Source organism: Elephas maximus, chromosome 3, assembly GCF_024166365.1.
Source record: "Elephas maximus indicus isolate mEleMax1 chromosome 3, mEleMax1 primary haplotype, whole genome shotgun sequence".
Classification (NCBI taxonomy): domain Eukaryota; kingdom Metazoa; phylum Chordata; class Mammalia; order Proboscidea; family Elephantidae; genus Elephas; species Elephas maximus.
Window position 1 is genome coordinate 32,550,979 of NC_064821.1, and position 20,360 is coordinate 32,571,338.

At 47.5% G+C, this 20,360-nt stretch overlaps 1 protein-coding gene across 1 annotated transcript in view; it reads right to left on the reverse strand.

Moving 5' to 3' along the window:
- BRME1 (break repair meiotic recombinase recruitment factor 1) overlaps positions 1–20,271 on the reverse strand; it is a 28,859-nt gene extending 8,588 nt beyond the window's left edge. Inside the window, 6 exon segments of the mRNA XM_049875457.1 lie at positions 506–1,684; positions 5,311–5,415; positions 5,633–5,714; positions 11,097–11,274; positions 19,412–19,472; positions 19,943–20,271. Coding sequence (XP_049731414.1) covers positions 506–1,684; positions 5,311–5,415; positions 5,633–5,714; positions 11,097–11,274; positions 19,412–19,472; positions 19,943–20,041 — 1,704 coding nt within the window. The 5' untranslated portion in view covers positions 20,042–20,271.
- Positions 20,272–20,360: the final 89 nt, after the last annotated feature.

Consider the following 20,360-nt stretch of genomic DNA (forward strand, 5'->3'; position numbering starts at 1 on the left):
AGGCTATTTGTTATTTATTTTTATCCATCTATTTATTTTTCATTCATTCATTAATAGGGTCCTATCAGAATCCCCAATGACCCTATAGATGAGCGAAGGCTCTTGCCAGTTCCCAGGTGCTATCCTTCCCCAGGCCCAGTTGTGGGTCATGGGCTCACCAGGTTGCCCTTCTCAGTCCAGGGCCTGCAGCCAGGGGGGGCTGCTGAAGGGTGGAGGGGCCAGCACAAGAGTGCAGCTCCCCAGGGCTCAATGAGGGAGGGTGACTGCCTGGGCTGGCAGAGTAACTGCTCCATGACCCCCTGATTCTCCAGCTCCCCCACAGGGCGGGGCCATCAGAGGCAGGTCTGACCTTTCCAGAAAACCACTTAGTCATTACCCACCCAAGTTGCACCTCAGACTCCTGAAGGCATCTGCCCTGTACACGCCCAGCTCCCTCCAGGAAGGGCTCCTGGCTGTCTGGTACCTGCCTTGGAAGAGTCCAGCTAGACCATGGGGAAGCCCTTACCTGCTCAGGTGGGGCTTCGAAGTTGGGGGCATCCAGGGCATCCTGTATCTGGCTGTCAGGCAGGAAGTCAAGTTCCACAGGTGAGGAGCCCCCCCATACAGCCTGGTCTGCAGGGTCAAGAGCGGTGTGGGCCCTGGGCCCCTGGGAAAGGCCATCCACCACTTCTGTATGCTCTGGTGGGCTAGCGGCTCGGAGGGACAGGCTGCATCCCGAGGGCTCGGGGTCTGGCTGGCTCTCGCTGCCTGGCTCGGCTGCCTTCCCACCCACCGGCTCTGGGGAAGGCAGCACCCATGCACCCCCCAGCTCCTCCTGACCAGGGCTTGCCGTCTGCTTCAGATCTACACCTGGACCCACTTCCAGGGTGATAGGGCTGGAATCGCCACCACCCACTGTAGGCTCTTGACTCTGGTGAGCAGGAGCCTGGGAGGCTGCTGGGGGCCTTAGGGTATCGCCAGGAGGCTCGTCTTCTGGCCCCACCTCCCCTGGGCCTCCCACAGCCTCCAAGGAGTGGGGCAGGGCCACACTGCAGCTGCTGTTGGGGGCCCACCTAGCTGGCTCTGGAGCTCCTGGTGGTGGCACTGTGGGGTCTGTGCTCCCTTTTGCAATGACTACAACAGGCCTGCTGGGCATGTGCATGTGGTTGGGGCAGCCCTGGGCTGCAGACCCAGGCTCTGGGCCCTGAGACACAGGGATGAGTCCTCGAGCAGGATCGGGGCCCAGGGCACCTGGGACACCTTCTCCTTCCTTCTGGGGGGCTCCTCTGTGCGGCTCCTTTCCTTCAGACTCACTACTGCGTGGGGGCCCTTTTTGGCGAGGACCCTCAGGAGCCAAACCCCTCTCTGTGCCAGGCCTGCTGTTTCCCTGCCAGGCCTCTAGGACGCCAGATTCTAAGCCACTGTTTCCACCACGGGTTCCTGGCTCTGACAGATGTTCCTGGCTGGCCCTCTCTGAGGCAGAGGCCACCATCCGCCAGCTTGAGGAGCCGTCGGTGGATGTCATGGGCAGAGAAGCCCCACCGCCCAGCACAGACTCTGGGGGGAGCTGGCTGTGCTGCTCTGGGTGGATGCCAGTGGCCTGTGCCTGGTCCTCCGGGGCCCCTTCCTCTGGGAAAGCCAGTCCTGGGGATGCATGTAGCTGCTGGCTTCCCGTCTGCGGGGCACTGGGTTCTTGCAGTGTTTCCTGTGGAGAGAAAAAGACTCAGCCTGGGTCCTCACTAATGCACCCTTCAGAAGATTGTTCTAGTACTCACTGGCCCTGTCCTAAGTCTCGGCGCTGCGGATGCCCATGTATTATGCACCACCCTGCCTGGAATCACCAGAACCACAGCTAAGCAAGCTTTGTACTGGGGGCCGGAGGGCACTGGGAGCCCAGGAGCCCTTCCTCCTCCAGTTCCCTCTCCCGGCCAGGCACCTCTCAGGAAGATCAGGGGCCTGGGGTCGTACCCATGGCAGTTTCCTGGTTTTGATCATGGACTTCAGTTACATAATAAGATGTTACCATTGGGGGAGGCGGAAGGAGGGTACATGGAACCTCTCTGTACTATTTCTGCAACTTCCTGTGAGTCTATAATTATTTCAAGATGGATAAAAAGTTAAAAAAAAAAAAAAAAAGCCAAGTATCCCTAATGGGTTCTCTTCTGTCACTGTACTATCAGCCCTGTGAGGACTGAGAAAGTTTGCAATACGTATTTCTGGAATGAATCTTAAAAGTCTGACCATGTGGTCTTGCGTGTGTCTGGACGCACAGGCCTTCAGCAGTAGCAACGACCAAGTGTGCAGTGAGGGAACTCACAAGCCCCTGCACACGCGTGTTCACAGCAGCACTGTTCACAAAAGTCAAAAGATGGGAACAACCCAGCTATTCATCAACAGATGAATGGATAAACCTGGCGTGGTATATGCCTGCAATGGCATAGTACTCAGCCCTCAAAAGGAATAAAGCGCTGATACATGCTTCGGTGCAGATGAACCTCAAAAACATGCTGGGTGAAAGAAGCCAGACACGAAAGATCACACGTTGTGCGATTCCATTTACGTGAGCTATCTAGACTAGGCAGATTCATAGAGACAGAAAGCAGATTAGTGGTTGCCTGGGGCTGCGAACAGTGGGGAATAGGGAGTCACTGCTAGTGGGTACTGGGTTTCCCTTTTGGGGTGATGAAAAAGTTCTGGAACTAGAGAGTGGTGATGGTTGCATGGTGGTGTTGTTAGGTGCTGTCAATTCTGACTCATAGCAACCCTAAGTACAACAGAAGGAAACACTGCCCGGTCCTGTGCCATCCTCATGATCGTTGTTATGCTTGAGCCCATTGTTGCAGCCACTGTGTCAGTCCATCTAGTTGAGGGTCTGCCTCTTTTTTGCTGACCTTCTATTCCACCAAGCATGATGGCCTCCTCCAGGGACTCATCCCTCCTGATAACATGTCCAAAGTATGTGAGCATTCCGGCTGTACCTCTTCCAAGACAGATTTGTTTGTTCTTCTGGCAGTCCATGGTGTATTCAATATTCTTGACTAATGCCATAATTCAAAGGACTCAATTCTTCTTCCGTTTTCTTTATTCACTGTTCAGCTATTGCATGCACGTGAGGCGATTGAAAGCATCATGGCTTAGGTCAGGTACACCCCAGTCCTTCAAGTGACATCTTTGCTTTTTAACACCTTTGAAGAGATCTTTTACAGCAGATTTCCCCAATGCAATGCGTTGCATAACACTGTGAACATAATTAATGTCACTGAACTGAATGGTACACTCAGAAATGGTTAAAAGGACAAATTTTATGGTATATATATTTCATCATAATAAAAACTTTTCTAAAAGCAAACATTAAATAACAACAAAAACACGCAGCTCGCACAGACTGTGTGCTGCGCGCTGTGCTGACATTTACATACAGCACCTCGCTGAGTCCTGGCAGCAACCTCACGAGGCCTGTTTGTGTCATTATCTCTAGCTCAAGAGGTTAAGTAAGAGCCGGAGAGTGGCAGAGCTGGGACCCAAACTCTGTCCGATTCAAAATCCATGCCCCCAACCTCTGCACCCAATTGTGTCCCAAGAAACTCTGTGATACATGAGCTGTAAAGAAATAAATTCACTAACGAGGGCCTGAAGTCTGCCCTGGTGGGTGCCTTGCAGGCAGCCGTTGTCACCCTCTCTTCATAGTTATCACCACAGAGATTGTGCTGGGGGAGGGTCTGCACTGCAGACGCTGGACCACCTGAGGGCATGGCCTATCCGTTCAGTTTCAGTAAAGCACGAAGCCAGCCTGCCGAGTCACACATGCCCTTAATTGACCAGGAAGCTAACCCCCACCGTTTTTTAACTAAATTTTTTTTTTTGAGATAATCATAGATTCACATACAGTTTTAAGAAATAATACAGAGAAGCTCCAGGTACCCTTCACGCAGCTTCTCCCAGCAGAAACACCTCGCAGAACTGTGGTTGTTGCAAGGACGGTCTGCCGAGGCCCCTTTGCCTCTCACCTGGCGACCTAAAGGGCCCACAGTATTCCCTGATAATGGTGGCTGGGAACTGAGCCTCTCTCTCTCTCTTTCAGTTTCTTCTCCTTATGGGGGGCCCCCCTCCCTGTTCTGGGTACACAGTAGACTTTCCCCGTGTTCATGCATGCATGTCATATGCACCTGGCCAACCCACTGCTATATCTGTTCCTGGTGGAAAGGGAATGGAGTCTCTCAACTGTGGCCCAAGAGGGGTGTGTGTAGACCACCAGCCCTATTCTGGCTGCAGGGAGTGACCTGCTGCCACAGGGGACTGGTGCCCACTACCAAAGCTGCCCTGGCTCTGTCTCTTCTCTGTGAATGAAGTCTTTTTCCACCCAATGCCTGTGTGTAAGCCACGCCTTTGCTGGTGACCCTGGACCTTGGTTCCACAAGAGTTAATATCATAACACTGATAACATAATATTGACACTGATACACTTCAAGTATCTTATTCGGATTTTCCCAGTTTGACTTGTACTTTTGGCGTGTGTGTGTATGAAGTGCTATGTGACTCTATCACTTGTGGCGGTTCCTGTATCAGCCAGAGTCGAGACCCTGAATAGCTCCAACGCTGCAAGGATCCCTTGTGCTGCCCTTTTATAAGCACATCCCTCCCTCCCATGGCCCCCTGTCTCTAACCCCCGATCTACTCTCTATCTTTACCATTTCAATAATGTTATATAAACGGAATCATACAGCATGTACCTTTGGAACTGACTTTTTTCCACTCAGCACAGTAATCTGGAGACTCATCTTATTCCTCACGTGTATCACTAGCTCTTCCTTTTTATTGCTGAGTAATATTCCACGGTGTGGATGAACCATTCACTGTTGAAGGACATCTGGGGTGTTCCCAGTTTTGGGTGATTATGGACACAGTTGCTGTGAACATTTAACACCCCTTTTTTTAGGGGCACATATAACCAGGGACACCACCATCCCTGGAGCACATCATGAGAGCCTCAACTTACACAAAAGCCCCTGGAAGCAAAGCGGGGCTGCGGATGGAAAGCAATGATACTATTTCCATGCATTCTGGGGAAAAGAACTCTGGTCGGGACCCCTGCAGTATGGGCACGCGTCTTGCGGGCCTGTGAGCTTCCAGCCCTGTGCCTGGCACACACTCAACAGACACCTGTAGTGGGATGCACTGAAAATAAGGGGTGGAGAGTCGAGAGCATGGGTCTGCTCATTGCCAAAGAAAATAAGGTTAAACTCAGTGAATAGGAGAGCCACAGCAGCTGCCGAGGCTGGGCCAAGAGGCTGTGCTCTCCAGGGCTCAGCCGGGCTAGTTTTAGGGCCTTACCAGGTTGAAGGCCCCACTCCTGATGTCCTCCTCCTTTGTCTCTGCTTTTCTTGTCACTGTTTTCCTGGCTTTTGCAAACTGGGGGACAAACTTTCTGCCTGAGTTCTGTAAGCCAAATATGACAAGAACAAAGCAGCAAAGTTGATAAGGGCGGAATTGTCTTCTACAAAAACAAAAATCAGTTCCTTTCTCTTAGCTTCAAATGCAGGCCTTGCCCCCTCAATCCCTGTCGGTCAGTAGGTTAGCAGCTGTTGACAATGAAAAGAGACAGAGAACCTGAGCTTAAGGGAAAGCTGTGTCTTTCATACATACAGAAGCTCACCTGGGAAAGAGCGAAGGGAACTGGATCCTTTTCTGGCTGCCCAAGAAGCCTGGAGGGAACTTCTGTTTCTTCATCAGGGGAACTGGGTAGACAAAGACAAAACTGAGGAGAATCTTAGGCTCAGAGAACAAACTCCAAAAGGAAAGCCATGCTAAGATTTCCTAAAAGGGAGACCCTGGAGCACTTGCTTAAAAAAGGCAGGGTGGAAAAAGAGACCAATGCCTTGGATAATATTCAGCCACCGAGACGAATGCAGAGTTCCATCTCTAGAATACAAGTTACTGGGTCTGGGAAAACATTGCCCTCATCAATTATGACACCCAGGAAGTGGCTCCTAAAGTAAGGACAGGGATTCTCATGTGGACTGATGCTCCAGCTCCCAGCATGGTAAATTCTAGAGACAGGAAGTGGATACAAGAAACACTTGATACAAGAAGCACAGGGTCTAAAAACATGGGTAAATACGACACTGAAAGCACAAGCAACAAAGAAAAAATAGGTACACTGAATTTCATCAAAATTAAAAACTTTTGCACATCAAGGGACATTATCAACAAAGAGACAACCTAGAGAATGGGTAAAAATATTTGAGACTCATATATCAGGTAAGGGTTTAATAATATCCAGAATATATAAAGAACCCCTACAGCAAAACAACAAAAAGACTAATCAATTAAAAATGGGCAAAGGACGTGAACAGATATTTTTCCAAAGACAACATACAGATGGCCAATAAATACATGAAAAATGCTCAGTGTCATTAGTCCTTGTTGTTGTCATTGTGTGTGTCAATTCTGACTCATAGTGACCCTATAGGACAGAGTAGAACTGCCCCATAGGGTTTCCTAGACTGTAATCTTTAGGCGGGCAGACCGCCAGGTCTTTTCTCTCGAGGCGCCGCTGGTGGGTTAGAATCGCCAACCTTTTGGTTAGCAGCCCAGCTGCTTAATGCAAATTAAAACCACAATAAAATACCATTTCACACCCACTAGGTTGGCTATTATAAAACACACACACAAACAGAAAACCACAAGTGTCGGTAAGGATATAGAGAAACCAGAACGCTTATCCATTTCTGGTGCGAATGTAAAATGGTGCAGCCATTGTGGAAAAGCTTGGCTGTTCCTCAAAAACTTAAACATGGTAATTACCATATGACCCAGCAATTCCATTCCTAGGTACACACTCCAAAGAATTGAAAGCAAGGATCTAAACAGATGCTTGTGCACCAATGTTCATTCCAACATTAGTTGTAGTAGCCCAAAGGTAGAAACAACCCAAGTGCCCACCAACAGGTGAATGGGTAAACAAAGTGTGGTATAGACATACAACGGTGTATTATTCAGGCCTAAAGAGAAATGCAGTTCTCAGGAATGCTACAGCATGGATGAACCTTGAAAATATTATGCTGAGGGAAATAAGTCAGATGCAAAGAGACAAATATTCTATGATCCAACTTATGTGGAATATCTAGAATGGGCAGATGCAGAGACGAAAGTTCATTAGTAGTCTGCGAACCCAGAAGCATGTTGCTCGAAGGGAAAAATCACACAAGAGTGACTTCTCAAGGCTGATTTTGACTGAAAGAAACCTAGAGAAGGAGGAAGAAGGAAGAAAGAAGAGTCAGAAATGGCTCTGTCCCACGAATTAGTTTCTGAGTTACACACTACCTTCATTTTGGAGCAAGGGAAGGAGTCCTGGACTGTGAAAAGAAAGGTGAAAATAGAAACAGCAACAACAAAAACCAACAACAGATACCACAACAGATATCTCCTCTACATTTCTGACCAAGAACTTATCACCAAAACAGGTCACTAATAAAAATGAATTAATCCAAATGATAATGTGTGTGTTGGGGGGGGAGTAAATTAGTGGTTACCTGGGGCTGCGCAGAGGGGACTAGGAAGGAAGGAAGGAATTAAGAAATTAAGGAAGAAAACAAAGTGAAAAAATAAAAACCAAACAGCAAATATTACCAAAAATTTTTATATAGAGAGATGTGGGCACATCTTAATGAAGCTGATAGGAAGTGACAGGGCTGCGACACGGGCTGAAAACAAAAAACAAACAAAAATAGTAAGCATGGACTTTTATTCAGAGACATGGGTTATAGGCCTTACTGACATAATCACTGTGCCACCAATTCAAAAAAAAAAACTCATTGCAGTGGAGTTGATTCCGACTCATAGCCACCCCATACGACAGGGTAGAACTGCCCCCATGGGCTTTCCAAGGAGCAGCTGGTAGATTCGAACTGCTGTCCTTCTAGTGGTTAGCAATGGAGTTCTTAACCACTGGGCCACCAGGACTCCACTGCGCTGCCAGGACTTCTTAAACAAATACCAGGCATACATTTTCCTGAGTTTGGGGCTGGCCCACAGGGTTTAGTCTAAGTTGGGGTCATTCCTGGTCTGGAAGACGATTCTGAGGCAATTTGGAAATTGAAGCAAGAGCCATGATGGCCTGGCGTTATCTTGGACTGACATTTCTACCTGAACTCCAGTGCCACATTGTCCAATTGCCATTAGTCTTGAAACAAGACTACTACAAATTGAGATGTGCTGTGTGTCAAATACATACTAGATTTTGAAGGCTTGGAACAAAAAAAAAAAGAAAATGTAAATATACTGGGTTAAATAAATATTTTAATAAGAAAAACTGAAAAAACTGATAACAATCTGGTTCTAATCAAATAAACGTGGGTATGTATACTGCAAGGTGTCCTGGTGGTGCAATGGTGAAGCGTTCAGGTGCTAAGCAAAATGTCAGCAATTCAAATCCACTAGCGGCTCTGAGAGAAAAGACCTGGCTATCTACTCCCGTAAAGATTAAAGGCAAGAAAACCCTACGGGGCAGTTCTACTCTTTCCTATAGGGCCTCTGTGAGTTGGAAACGATTCGATAGCACACAACATCAACATGTATTTTGCAAAAAAAGATGAGATGACTTCAGTTCTGAGGTAGGGAGGAAAAATCATGAAAATATGCTAATGAATTTTGCCTGTTCTAGGGGAGGTTACAGAGGCAGAGAAAAGTCTGCAGAGGGATAGGAAGATGTTAGAAAATTTAAGATAAATTGTGATGGTTCATGTGAACTGCTTCTAAGACAGGGAACCGAGGGGCACCCACATCTGCAAAGTAATAGGAAATGCACCAGGGCGCAGAAACAAAGCCATTCCCCAGAACAATGGGGCAGGGTATCAGAAAAAAAGCCCACAAACTTCCTTAAAGTTGTCTTTCAGAAGCAGCTGGATGAAACCAGCCCCATGGACATGCGCAGAACATCCACCTGCGACCGCTGTGTGATCTTCCACCAGGAGCAGTGAGGGGCTGCAGCTGGGGAATCGAACTGGGGGAGTGAGAGATTGCACAGGTGCGACACCCCACAATAAGTCCTGCTAGGAATCCCAGGGGCCTTCAGGACAGGAGCCATCTTAGAAAGCAGCTGCTCGTGCACCTTAGTTAACCTATCCCCACCCAAAATGGGCTACTTGGCGGAAAACCCCACCTGTGTCTGACTAAACATGAATCCCCCCTACCCCCAAGAGTTTTTAAAAGACCATACAAGTCCTTCGTTCTGTGAGACGGGGTAAGTGTAGCTTAGCCCTCCTTGTCTCAGCTTGCAAGCCTCTTCAATAAAGCTTTGCTTGTGTAGAAAACTCTTCGGGCCTTACCTGCTCATTCTTGACCAGTGAGAGGCAAGAACCTTATTCAATGGCGGCAACACTTTGAGAGTGCTGGCAATATTTCACTTCTCAACATAACTATTTTAAACTTTCTTTGCTCTATGTTCTATTTTTCTGTGTGTTATGATTCTATGAGAAGCCCTGGTAGTGCAGTGGTTAAAGCACTTGGTTGCTAGTCAAAAGGTTGGCAGTTCCAACCACGAGTCACACCACAGCAGAAAGACATGGCAATCTGCTTCTGTAAAGATTTACAGCCTTGGAAATCCTATGGTGTAGTTCTCTACTCTGTCCTATAGGGTCGCTATGAGTTGGAATTGACTTGATGCAAGTGGATTTAGTTTTTGGTTTTATGGTTCCGTATGTGTGATACTTCATAACAAAACGTTTAAAAACAAACAAAAAAGGGTGAGCACATACAGCATCCACCCTTCTTGTGGACTTGGGGGGCAGTGGCCCCTGTCTCGTGGCCTCACAAGAACTGACATCAGGAGTGGCCAGAAGCAGGGACATCACCTTGCCTGTCTGGGGTCGAGGGGTGGCTGAGGCGTGAGGGTCTCTTCTCTTCAGCCTCTTTCCTCATATCACTCACAACAGGGCTGCCTGGGACGTGTGGGTCAGTATTTCTAGCCTCCTGACCCAGTCTTTAGTCCTAAGACTTGCAATGAGCCAAAATCAGATAGATGGACAGGCAAAGACACACCAGAAAAAAGTTCTACCTCAATATTTCATTCTGGAAATTTGTTTGTTCAATCCATGATGCCTTCCTTGAAGACATCAGCTAGAAGGAACCTTTCTTCCCCAACTTCATTAACCCCTTCTACTTTGCGATAGTTACATGGGGCTTAACCCCATAGATAGACTAAGCTGTTCTGAGGGTCTTTTTTCTCACCATGCTTAATTACATATTTGCTGAAAAAATAAAAGAACCAGGAAACGACAACGTCAGGAGCACAGGAGCTGGACGTGGGTGGATGTAGGCTTGCATGCCAACCCTGGCCCACACCAGCTGGGGGACCTTGGGCACCTCACTTACTCTAAGCCCAGGGCCCACATCTGTGAACTGGGAATAGATAAAAACAATTCTCTCACAGAGCCATGAGGGTAAAATAAGCTTACGGATATAAAGCGCTGTATATACTGGCACACTGCTTGCCACATACTGATCGTTACCTTCTTTAAAAAACTATGTTAAAGATAGATCTAAAACAAAACATTGGCTGATTCAACATTTAGTACATGTACCATTCAGTGACATTGATTAGGTTCATCATGGGTCAACGGTCACCACTATCGTTTTCCAAATCACCCCACCACCATTAAGAGAAACTCAGTGCCCCCTAAGCAAAGACTTCCCCCTTCTCTCTCCCTCCTACTCCTGAGAAGCTTTGCTTTATATACACTTGCCTACTTGATATAAGTGGGACCATACAATATTTGTCCTTTTGTGACTGACTTATTTCAGTCAGCACGATGTTTTCAAGGTTTTGGGCTCTTCCCGATTAAGGAGGACAAGGAATGTGGAATATAGGATTTGACTGGCAGACAGGACATCAAGTTACATTCTATAAATAAGTGACCTTGGACAACTCAATGTTCTCCTCACTCAGGTTAAAATATTGACCTTTCTCGTCAGACAGGAGAGAGTCCCAGGATGAAAAGAAAAGCTGCGAGAAGCACCATCTGAGGGACCCTGAGCCCTCAGGGGAGACGGCATTGTAAGGGGTCATGTTGGTCCCCTTCCTCCCATCCCTGCTTGCTGAAATATTCCAAGCCACCTACCTGGGGGCTGCCGGTCTCAGTTCCTCTTTACTGTGCTCTGCAGGGGGAGTGGGTCCCACCTTTCCTTCTGACTTGTCAAGGGCAGGGAAACAGTCCAACTTAGGACTCTGGGGGGCCCCGTCAGAGTCATCCAGTCTTGGTTTCTTTGGGCATTTTGGAGAATAGACTCGTTCTCCTCCTGGTTTAGAGACACAGACAGATGAAGGGGTGGTGGGTCTGGGAGCATGCACTGCCATGGCTTATGACCAGATGCAGCCGGACCATTGGTGCAACTTGGGCAAGCATGTTCCAAGAGGCGACCAGGACTCCCTGTTCTGACCCCCTCCTGGTGAGCAGGCGGATCCCATTTCCAGGAGGTGGGACCTATGAGCTTAAGAGGCTGTGGGCTTCAAAGGGCTTTTATGCACGGACTGGTCATCACTGAGGCTAAATGCCTGGGTGGCCTGGCCTCAAACCCGATGGGGCCACCTGGCCCACCTAACTGGCTCTTTGGGGAAATGGTGAGGGGTGTGTGGGCAGTTCCTTTGGGTCTCAGCTCAAATGTCCCTGCAGAGGGGTACATCCCTGAGTTCTCTCTAGAACATCCCCCTTTTGGCACACGGCTCTGTTCTACCCCTTTCACAGCTTTTCTGCAATTATCTAACATGTTGGATCATTTTCTGTCCCCATCGACTACAACCTGGCTCCAAGCCAGGAGGGGCCCTGTCTATCTTGTCCTCTACGTCCTGCAGGCCTACAAGAGTATCTAGTACACTGTTGGTGCTCAATAAACACTTGGTGGATGACTGAAGGAGTCCCTAGGTGTCGCAAACTGTTAACATGCTCAAATGCTGACTGAAAGGCTGGAGGTTCGAGTCTACCCAGAGGTTCCTCAGAAGAAAGGCCTGGTGAGCCACGTCCAAAAAATCTGCCACTGAAAACCCTATGGATCACAGTTCTACTCTGACACGAGGTCACCATGAATCAAAGTCAACTCAACAGCAACTGGTGGTGGTTGTCTTTGGCTGGGTTCTCTAGAGAAGCAAAAGCAGTGAAGCAAAAGCAGTGAAGCATATAAATATACATAGAAAGAACTTCTATCTAGGAAATGGCTCACGTGATTGTAGAGGCTGGAAAGCCCCAAGTCTGTGGGTCAGGTATCAGGCTGGAGGTTTCGCCTGACTCACAATGCTGCAAAGGCTGACGAATCCAAGATTGGCAGGTAAGACGGCAGGCTGCTGGCCCCGTTCTCAAGAACTGGGGATCAGATGCTGACGAGCTGAACGCAGGATCCAGGGCAGAGCAAAAGCCAGTGAGCTGTGCCAGAAAGTCCATGTACATTGGATGCAGGCCACACCCCGAAGGAAACTCCCTTTCGACTGATTGGCAGTTCAAGGCAGATTCCGTCATGGAGGTGATCACATGATATCAGATCTCATCATGGAAGTGATTACATCATTACACGACTGCCAAACTACATAACTGCCAAACCACTGAGAATCATGGCCCAGTCAAGTTGATACACAACCTTAAGGATCACAGTGGTGGATGACTGAATAAATGCACGTGGAAAAGGCAGATCGCTGAGGCGCAGATGACTTGAAATCATGCACTGCTCTAGTTTTCCATGACTGGAAAAACTGGGACCCAGAACGACCATGTGCTCGGGAGATACTGCCTCCTGGCCTCTCGGTTCCTTGCATCTTTGCTGTACACTTCCCCATCACTGAAAATAATTCGGCTGTGTCTTTTCCTTACACTTTAGAGCCTAAAGGTGCTTATTAACAACAATTTGCTGAGTAAACTCCCTCACGCACAAACCGTCAAGATTTCCTCAAACCTGGCCCCAACCTATTCATTTATTCAACAAACGATCAAGTGAGAAGGGATGATGCTAGTGAGTTCCATGCCAGACGCTGTCCTAAGAATTTAGGCATTAGCTCACTCCATCCAGGAAACAACGCCTCAAGGTAGGGCACCACCGTTATCCTATCTTACAAGTGAAAACACTGAAGCACACAGAGGTGAAGGAGCAGTGGTGATGGAGCCGGGACTAACTAAGATCCAGGCAGTTTGACTTCAGGGCCAGCACATTTAACCACTGCTAAATGTTTCTGGATGTTTACTGAGCACCTATTATGTACTGGGCTTCTGGCCTGGCAGTGAGGGCAAACAGACAAACCAGACAAACTCAGTCAGGTCACTGTGTGCTGTTGAGTCAATTCCACAGGGTTTCCTAGGCTGTAATCTTTACAGGAGCAGATTGCCAGGTCGTCTCTCCCATGGAGCTGCTGGTAGGTTCGATCCTCTAACCTTTTGGTTAACAGCTGAGCAGTTAACCACTGAGTCATCAGGACTCCTTCTCAGACCCTACCTTTCCAACCTCAGCTCCTTATACACCTTGAAGTAAACCTGGTGACTGAGCCTCCCAACACCAACTGCAAGGTCCTCCTCCATCCTCACTCAGCTGTTCGCTGAGTCCAGGGAGACTTTCCTCCAACTTCTGATTCGGTCAGTTAAGTTCGTGTGTACCCACGTAGAACTTCACCCCACTGCTGTGTATCTGACCAGCCCTCCGTGAGAAGCATTTTTCTTCCCTTCACCTGATTCAAACTAGTGGGTCTCCAGAACAGGAATGGAGCCTGCTGCATGCTTTGACACCCACCCAGTCCCAGCCCAGTGCCTACCCCAGCACACGCCCAGAGGAGAGCTCCACCGAGTGTTTCTCACACACACACTTTCCTACCTTGTGGTTTGCCAGAAGAAGCAAAATACAGCAGCTTTGCATATTTGGTTTCTTAAGATTCCCGAACACTAGCTCTCTTTGCTAATCCAATGGACATGTGTACCAAATAAAAAGCAAAAACATCAAGAAAAGTGAAGAGCCTCCCATTTCCTTCCTGTGATCTGTCCCCATAGGACTAATTTAAGAATAATCGCATTTTAAAGGCAGAACTTTGTGTTCAACACCAAAGGCCAAAACCCTTGGGAGGGAAAAGGCCTCTTTCACCACCTGCCAGAATCTTCTTCCTCTCTCTCCACCCTGTCCAGGACACACAGAAACAGCTGTCCTCAGCAAGCTTGAGGATCCACTGAACTGAGGAGTCCATTGCCAAGAGAGGCCCCAAGTGACCTGCTATGGGTGGCCCTGATGCGCCCAGCTCCCCCGCTCAAGGTCAGAGAAATCCCTGTGCCGCCCAGCAGCCTGCTGCTCACCTCCTTTTGTGAAACATCCTCAATCTGTTGAGGATTTCGCTTTTGTCCAAGATCCTGGGAAAAACAAGCACCACTCCCTAAATGCATTACTCACTAAGTGTCAAAAAATGACAAGTTTTTCATTATGAAAACATAAGAAAATTCTCTTACCCATGACTCTAAAGGTCATCTTGTTAAGTGTTGTTAAAAACCTATGCACTGTTACAAATACATAATCTTTGAACTATGTTGTTTGTTAAGTGCTGTCCAGTCGTTTCTGACTCATAGATTGGATCCCCAATTAACACCTATGGAAGCAGTAGTTGAGAAGTCAAACAATGCATTGCACTGGGCAGATCTGCTGCAAAAGACCTCTTTAAAGTGTTGAAAAGCAAAGATGTCACTTTGAGGACTAAGGTGCGCCTGACCTAAGTCATGGTATATCATAATGACAACAGAACGAAACACTGCCCAGTCCTGCGCTGTCCTCACGATCACTGCTATGTTTGAGCCCACTGTTGCAGCCACTGTGTCAATCCATCTCATCGAGAGTCTTCCTCTTTTCCGCAGACCTTCTTCCTTACCAAGCATGATGTCCTTCTCCAGGCATTGGTCCCTCCTGACAACATGTCCAAAGTATGTGAGATGAAGTCTCACCATCATCATTTCCCAGGAGCACTCTGAATGTACTTCTTCCAAACAGATTTGTTTGTTCTTCTGGTGGTCCATGGTATACTCAATATTCTTCACCAATGCTATAATTCAAAGACGTCAATTCTTCTTCGGGCTTCCTTACTCACTGTCCAGCTTTTGCATGCGTATGAGCTGATGGAAAATACCATGGCTTGGGTCAGGTGCACCTTAGTCTTCAAAGTGACTTCTTTGCTTTTCAACACCTTAAAGAGGTCTTTTGCAGCAGATCTGCCCAATGCAATGTGTCATTTGACTTCTGGACTGCTGCTTCCATGGGTGTTGATTGTGGATCCAAGTAAAACGAAATCCTTGACAACTTCAGTATTTTCTGTTTATCATGATGTTGCTTACTGGTCCAGTTGTGAGGGTTTTTGTTTTATGTTGGGGTGTAATCTACACTGAAAGCTGTGGTCTTTTTCATCAGTGCTTCAAATCTGTACTTTCAGCAAGCAAGGTTGTCATCTGCACATTGCAGGTTGTTGATGAGTCTCCCTCCAATCCTAATGCTGCATTCTTCTTCATATAGTCCAGCTTTCTTATGTGTTCATCTTTTGACTTCCAATTTTCCTAGACTCGTAGTTCGTACATTGCACATTCCAATTATTAATGGATGTTTGCAGCTGTTTCTTCTCATTTTGAGTCATGCCGCATGACAAAATGAAGGTCCCGAAAGCTCGACTCCATCCACGTCATTAAGATCAACCCTACTTTGAGGAGGCAGCTCTTCACCAGTCATATTTTGAGTGCCTCTTCCAGCACTATAGCAGATAACATTTTGCTGCTATTCATAAGGTTTTCGCTGGCTAGTTTTTTTCAGAAGTAGATGCCAGGTCCTTCTTCCTAGTCAGGAAGCTCCACTGAAACCTGTCCACCATGGGTGAACCTGCTAGTATTGAAATACTGGTAGCATAGCTTCCAGCATCACAGCAACACACAAGCTACCACAGTACGACAAACTGACAGACAAGTGGAGACTATGCTATAAACTACGTTGAAAAGTATCTAGGTGACTAGGCCCACTGAAACCAGAAAGTCTGGTTTCATTATTCATTAACTTTCACTTAAAACTCAGAAAGCAATTGAAATAAATAAAAATGCTGTCTTCAAAGCTAATGAGCACATCCTATTTTCAAAACTTTACCGTACCTGTTGCCATCAAGTACATTGACTCATAGCAAGCCTATAGGACAGAGAAGAACTTCCCCGTAGGGTTTCCAAAGAGTGGCTGGTGGATCTGAACTGCTGACTTGGTTAGCAGCCAAGCTCTTAACCACTCGGCCACCAGGGCTCCTTCAAAACTTTAGGGGTCTTATAAAGGCTCACTAACCTTGCAGCTGCCTTGTAACTGTTTAGCCAAGTTAAGTAAATGTCAATCCATCAGAAATTTTGTTCAAAAGTTCCTGATATCTTTGTATATTAGCACTTCAAGATTCTTGGAGAATTGGGACACTCATTTACTGGGTAAATGATGAAATGATGGGTCGTCCAACTTTAAAGCTGTCTATCAAACCTGCTTAACAATCTCTTCGTGGTGTCCTGAGTGGCTTACTTTTTGACGTAAGTAACGAAGTCATTTCTGAACTTTCAAGAAGTTTAAGGTACCTTAAAAAATGACAGGGAAATGGAGTCGTATGTAAGATTAAACGCTTTCCTTTTTTTCTAATGAGAAAATTCTCTACGTATGTAGAAAAGGAGTCATGATATACCGTAAAGTGAAAAACAGAAGTTGTGAATCAGTATGTGTGAAGATTTGATTATCAAAAAAAACACTATATTTGCATATATAGATGGAAAATGTCTGAAAGTATTGTACCCAGGTGAGTTTCCTGTTTTTTTGTGTGTGTGTGTGCTGTACTATGGTTATACTAGATGCTATACCATCTGGTGGAAACCCTGGTGGTTAAGTGCTATGGCTGCTAACCAAAGGGTTGGCAGTTTGAATCTGCCAGGTGCTCCTTGGAAACTCTATGGGGCAGTTCTACTCTGCCCTGTAGGGTCGCCATGAGTCAGAATCGACTTAACAACACTGGGTTTTCTTTTTTTTCATACCATATGGTATTATGTACTATGATATCATGTTGTGCTAGACATTAACATCAGAGGAGGCTGGGGGAGGGGTAAACAGGACTCCCAATTTTTGCAACTTTTCTCTAAGCCAAAATTATTTCAAAATGAAAAGTATTTAACAAGTCTGGCTACAGGCATATGCCAGAAAGTGAGTTAGTGGTTACAGTGGCTGGCACAAGGAAGGTTTGAGGGGTTATTGCTTAATGGGTACAGTTTCTGTTTGAGGGAACTGAAAACATTTTGGAAATAAATAGTAGTAATGGTTGCACAACACTGTGAACATAATCAACGCCGCTGAATAGTACACTTAAAAATTGTTAAAATGGCAAATTTTGTTGCAAAAATGGTGCAGTGTAGGGGCATCTGACCTCTAACTTCACAAGGGGGAGGAGAATCAAGGTCAACAGCCTAAGGCCGTTTCCCACGAGGCCTAGGTCAGCCGTCCCTCCCCTGGCACTCTCTACTTCTCCGATGAGTTTGACGATTTGTTGGAATGGCCACACAAAACTCACAGACAATACTTACAATTATGCAGTTTATTAGGGAAGTAACAGATTGTAATTTACGATCAGGAACGACTCAAGATACAGTTCTTTGGTCGGGACAGCCTCTTCTCAGCTGTGCGGCAGGCAGGCCTCTCTCTGGCCCACAGCCCCTCGGCCTGGCCTCTGCCCTACTCGGGCAAGTGTTACAAAGGTCTTTAGCTCTCTAATAAAGTGCCTGGGGGCACCCCACTCCAGAAGGGTACATCTGTCCAAAGGCACTCAGCTCTCTTCCTCCATGGATCAGCAAGCCTAACCCTGTCAGGAAGCCTCCTGCCCGAAGATGCTCAGCTCTCTCACTCTGTGGGTTGGTATACCTACTGCAGTCACCTTGCTCCATGGGCCAGGAAGCCCACTTTGCTCCATGGACAGGAAGCTCATCACATTGTCCTGTGCTGGTCTCCTGGTTCTGCTGCCACCGCTTCTCACTGTCTCTGGTGTTACAGCTCTATCTGTCTCCTGGGTCTAGGAGGTTCTCAGCACAGGGGCTCTGGGTCCAAAGGATGTGTTCCACTCCTGGCTCTTCTTGGCGGTAGTGAGGTCCCCCCTTTCCACCTCTAGGTTGGCTCATTTTAAGCCTAGTGGAATGGCTAAACTGGCTAAGCCCCTTGTTTGGGTTCCATACATTTTATTTGCATAATCCCATGCCCAGAAGGGTGCCATGCACCTTATTTACATTATTAGCAAGCTGTCCAATCCCCTTAGTGGGCCACAAGCACCTTATTTGCAGAGCTCTACCCACTCATTTTTTTTTTTTTTTACCCACTCATTTGTCAAGAGTTACAAGACCATGGCAAGAAAGACCATATAAAAACAGTCTGTTGCACCCCACTTGTGTTATGTATTTTTACCACAAAAAGAGAAAAAGGCTGGGCAATCACAACAGTATTCATCTATGTACTACCCGAGGGTCTGTCTTCTGCTTACAAGTACTAATACATTTAACCCACACGAGAGCTCTAGGGTAGGGTTTCTCATCCTCATCACTACTGACTTTGGGAACTAATTTCTGTGTGGTAGGGAACATCCTGTTCATTGTAGGATGTTTAGCAGTGTCCCTGTCCTCAATCCACTTAATGCCAATAGCACCCCCTTGGAGCTGTGAAAACCAAAAATGTCTGCAGACATTGCCAAATGTCTCCTGGGGGCAAGGACTACTCCCCCTCTGAGAACTTCTGCTCTAAAAGGGTAACCCATTACTCCAGATGCCATCCAGTCAACTCCTGACTCTGACTCGCTGCTTCACATTCATGCATCAGAGTAGCACTGTGTTCCATAGCTTTCAATGGCTGATTTTTTGGAAATAGACTGCCAGGCCTTTCTTCCAAGGCACCTCTGGGTGAACTGGAACCTCCAGCCTTTCAGTTAGCAACTGAGCATGTTAATCGTTTGTACCACCCAAAAAAGAAAGGGTAGGTGCTTTTATTATCCTCAATTTACAGAAGGGGCAACTGAGGCAGAAAAGTTAACTCATCTGTAATCATACAGTGAGCAAGAGAGCTGGGATTATGAACCCAGGTCTTTGTTTCCTGAGTCAAGCACTTAGCCACACACCAGATGGCCTTGAAGCCCATCAAACTGTATTTAGCGGTCATCTCAGGGAGATGCACCCTTACCCCACAGTCTGGGGGCCTCCCCTGGGCCGTTGGACCCCACCAGAGGTAGGGTAAAGTTCCGGAAAGCTTTCACTTCTTACTTATGTACTTCTTCATGATTCATGTTTTCCTCACTAGTGTGTTTCAAATCATTTGTTTTTTTAAAGGAGCGTGGTGTGCTTATGCTAGTGTTTCTGAAATAAATTAGCCCACACGCCTATCAGAAGCTTCAATATACAAATACCTGAGGTGCCTGAGGTATGTGGTTTCTTCCTCTTACTCATTTTATCCCTCCCTCGAGAAACCTGAAAACAAGCAAAAGTTTCCCATTATTACGAGCAGTCCCTGTCCCCCTCTGTATACAGGGGCCCTGGCTGAGGGCAGAGGCCAGCCCTATCTCAGCCTATCGCACACAGGATAGAAGGCACAGCCTTATCCCTCTGCCCCGCAGCAGGGTGGGGACTGTCATCTTCTGCCCAGCAGCAGGCAGGGTCTGAGAAACACACAGGGGATGTCATCTGTGGGGAGTCCTGGGCACCCTTGCACTAGTTTCCCCCTTAAGAGGCTGCCAGGGGACTTTTGAGGGGACAGCTGGGGCTCTCCCAGGGATATCTGAGGACTTTCAAGGGGACACCTGGGGTTCTTCCAGGGACATCCAGAGGCTTTTGAGAGGAGACCTGGGGCCCTTCAGGGACCGCTGGAGCCCTTGGAGGCCTAGGCGGCACACACAGTATAGCCTCTTCCAGCCTTGGGGGCCAGAAAAGCCAAAACGGACCTGGGCTAGAGTTGTTGTGGAGCTCCCTCTGTCCTTGCCGGGAACCAGGTCTGCCTGGATCTGTTGGGAATAAATCAGACAAATTATCTGCGTTAGCATTTTCTTGAGAAAATAGAAGGCAAAGTTGGCCCTCAGAGGGGCCGCTCGGGAAGATGTTGGGAGCTGAAGGACCGTTGGCCAAGGCCTAGGCAAATGGAGCCTCCAAACCAGTGACCAGTCCCGCACTAATCCTGCCCCTGGTCGGGACCCCCAAATGAGGATGGAGTCTGCAGGAGGCCGCAGGACGCGAAGGACCACGCGGCGCCACTGACCCTCACACCCAAGCACACGTCGCCTCTTTCCCGCGCAGAGCTAGGAGCCGTGTGCGCATGTGCAATACAACCCAGTCCTCTCACTCGCGCAGGCCCCGCCTCTTTCC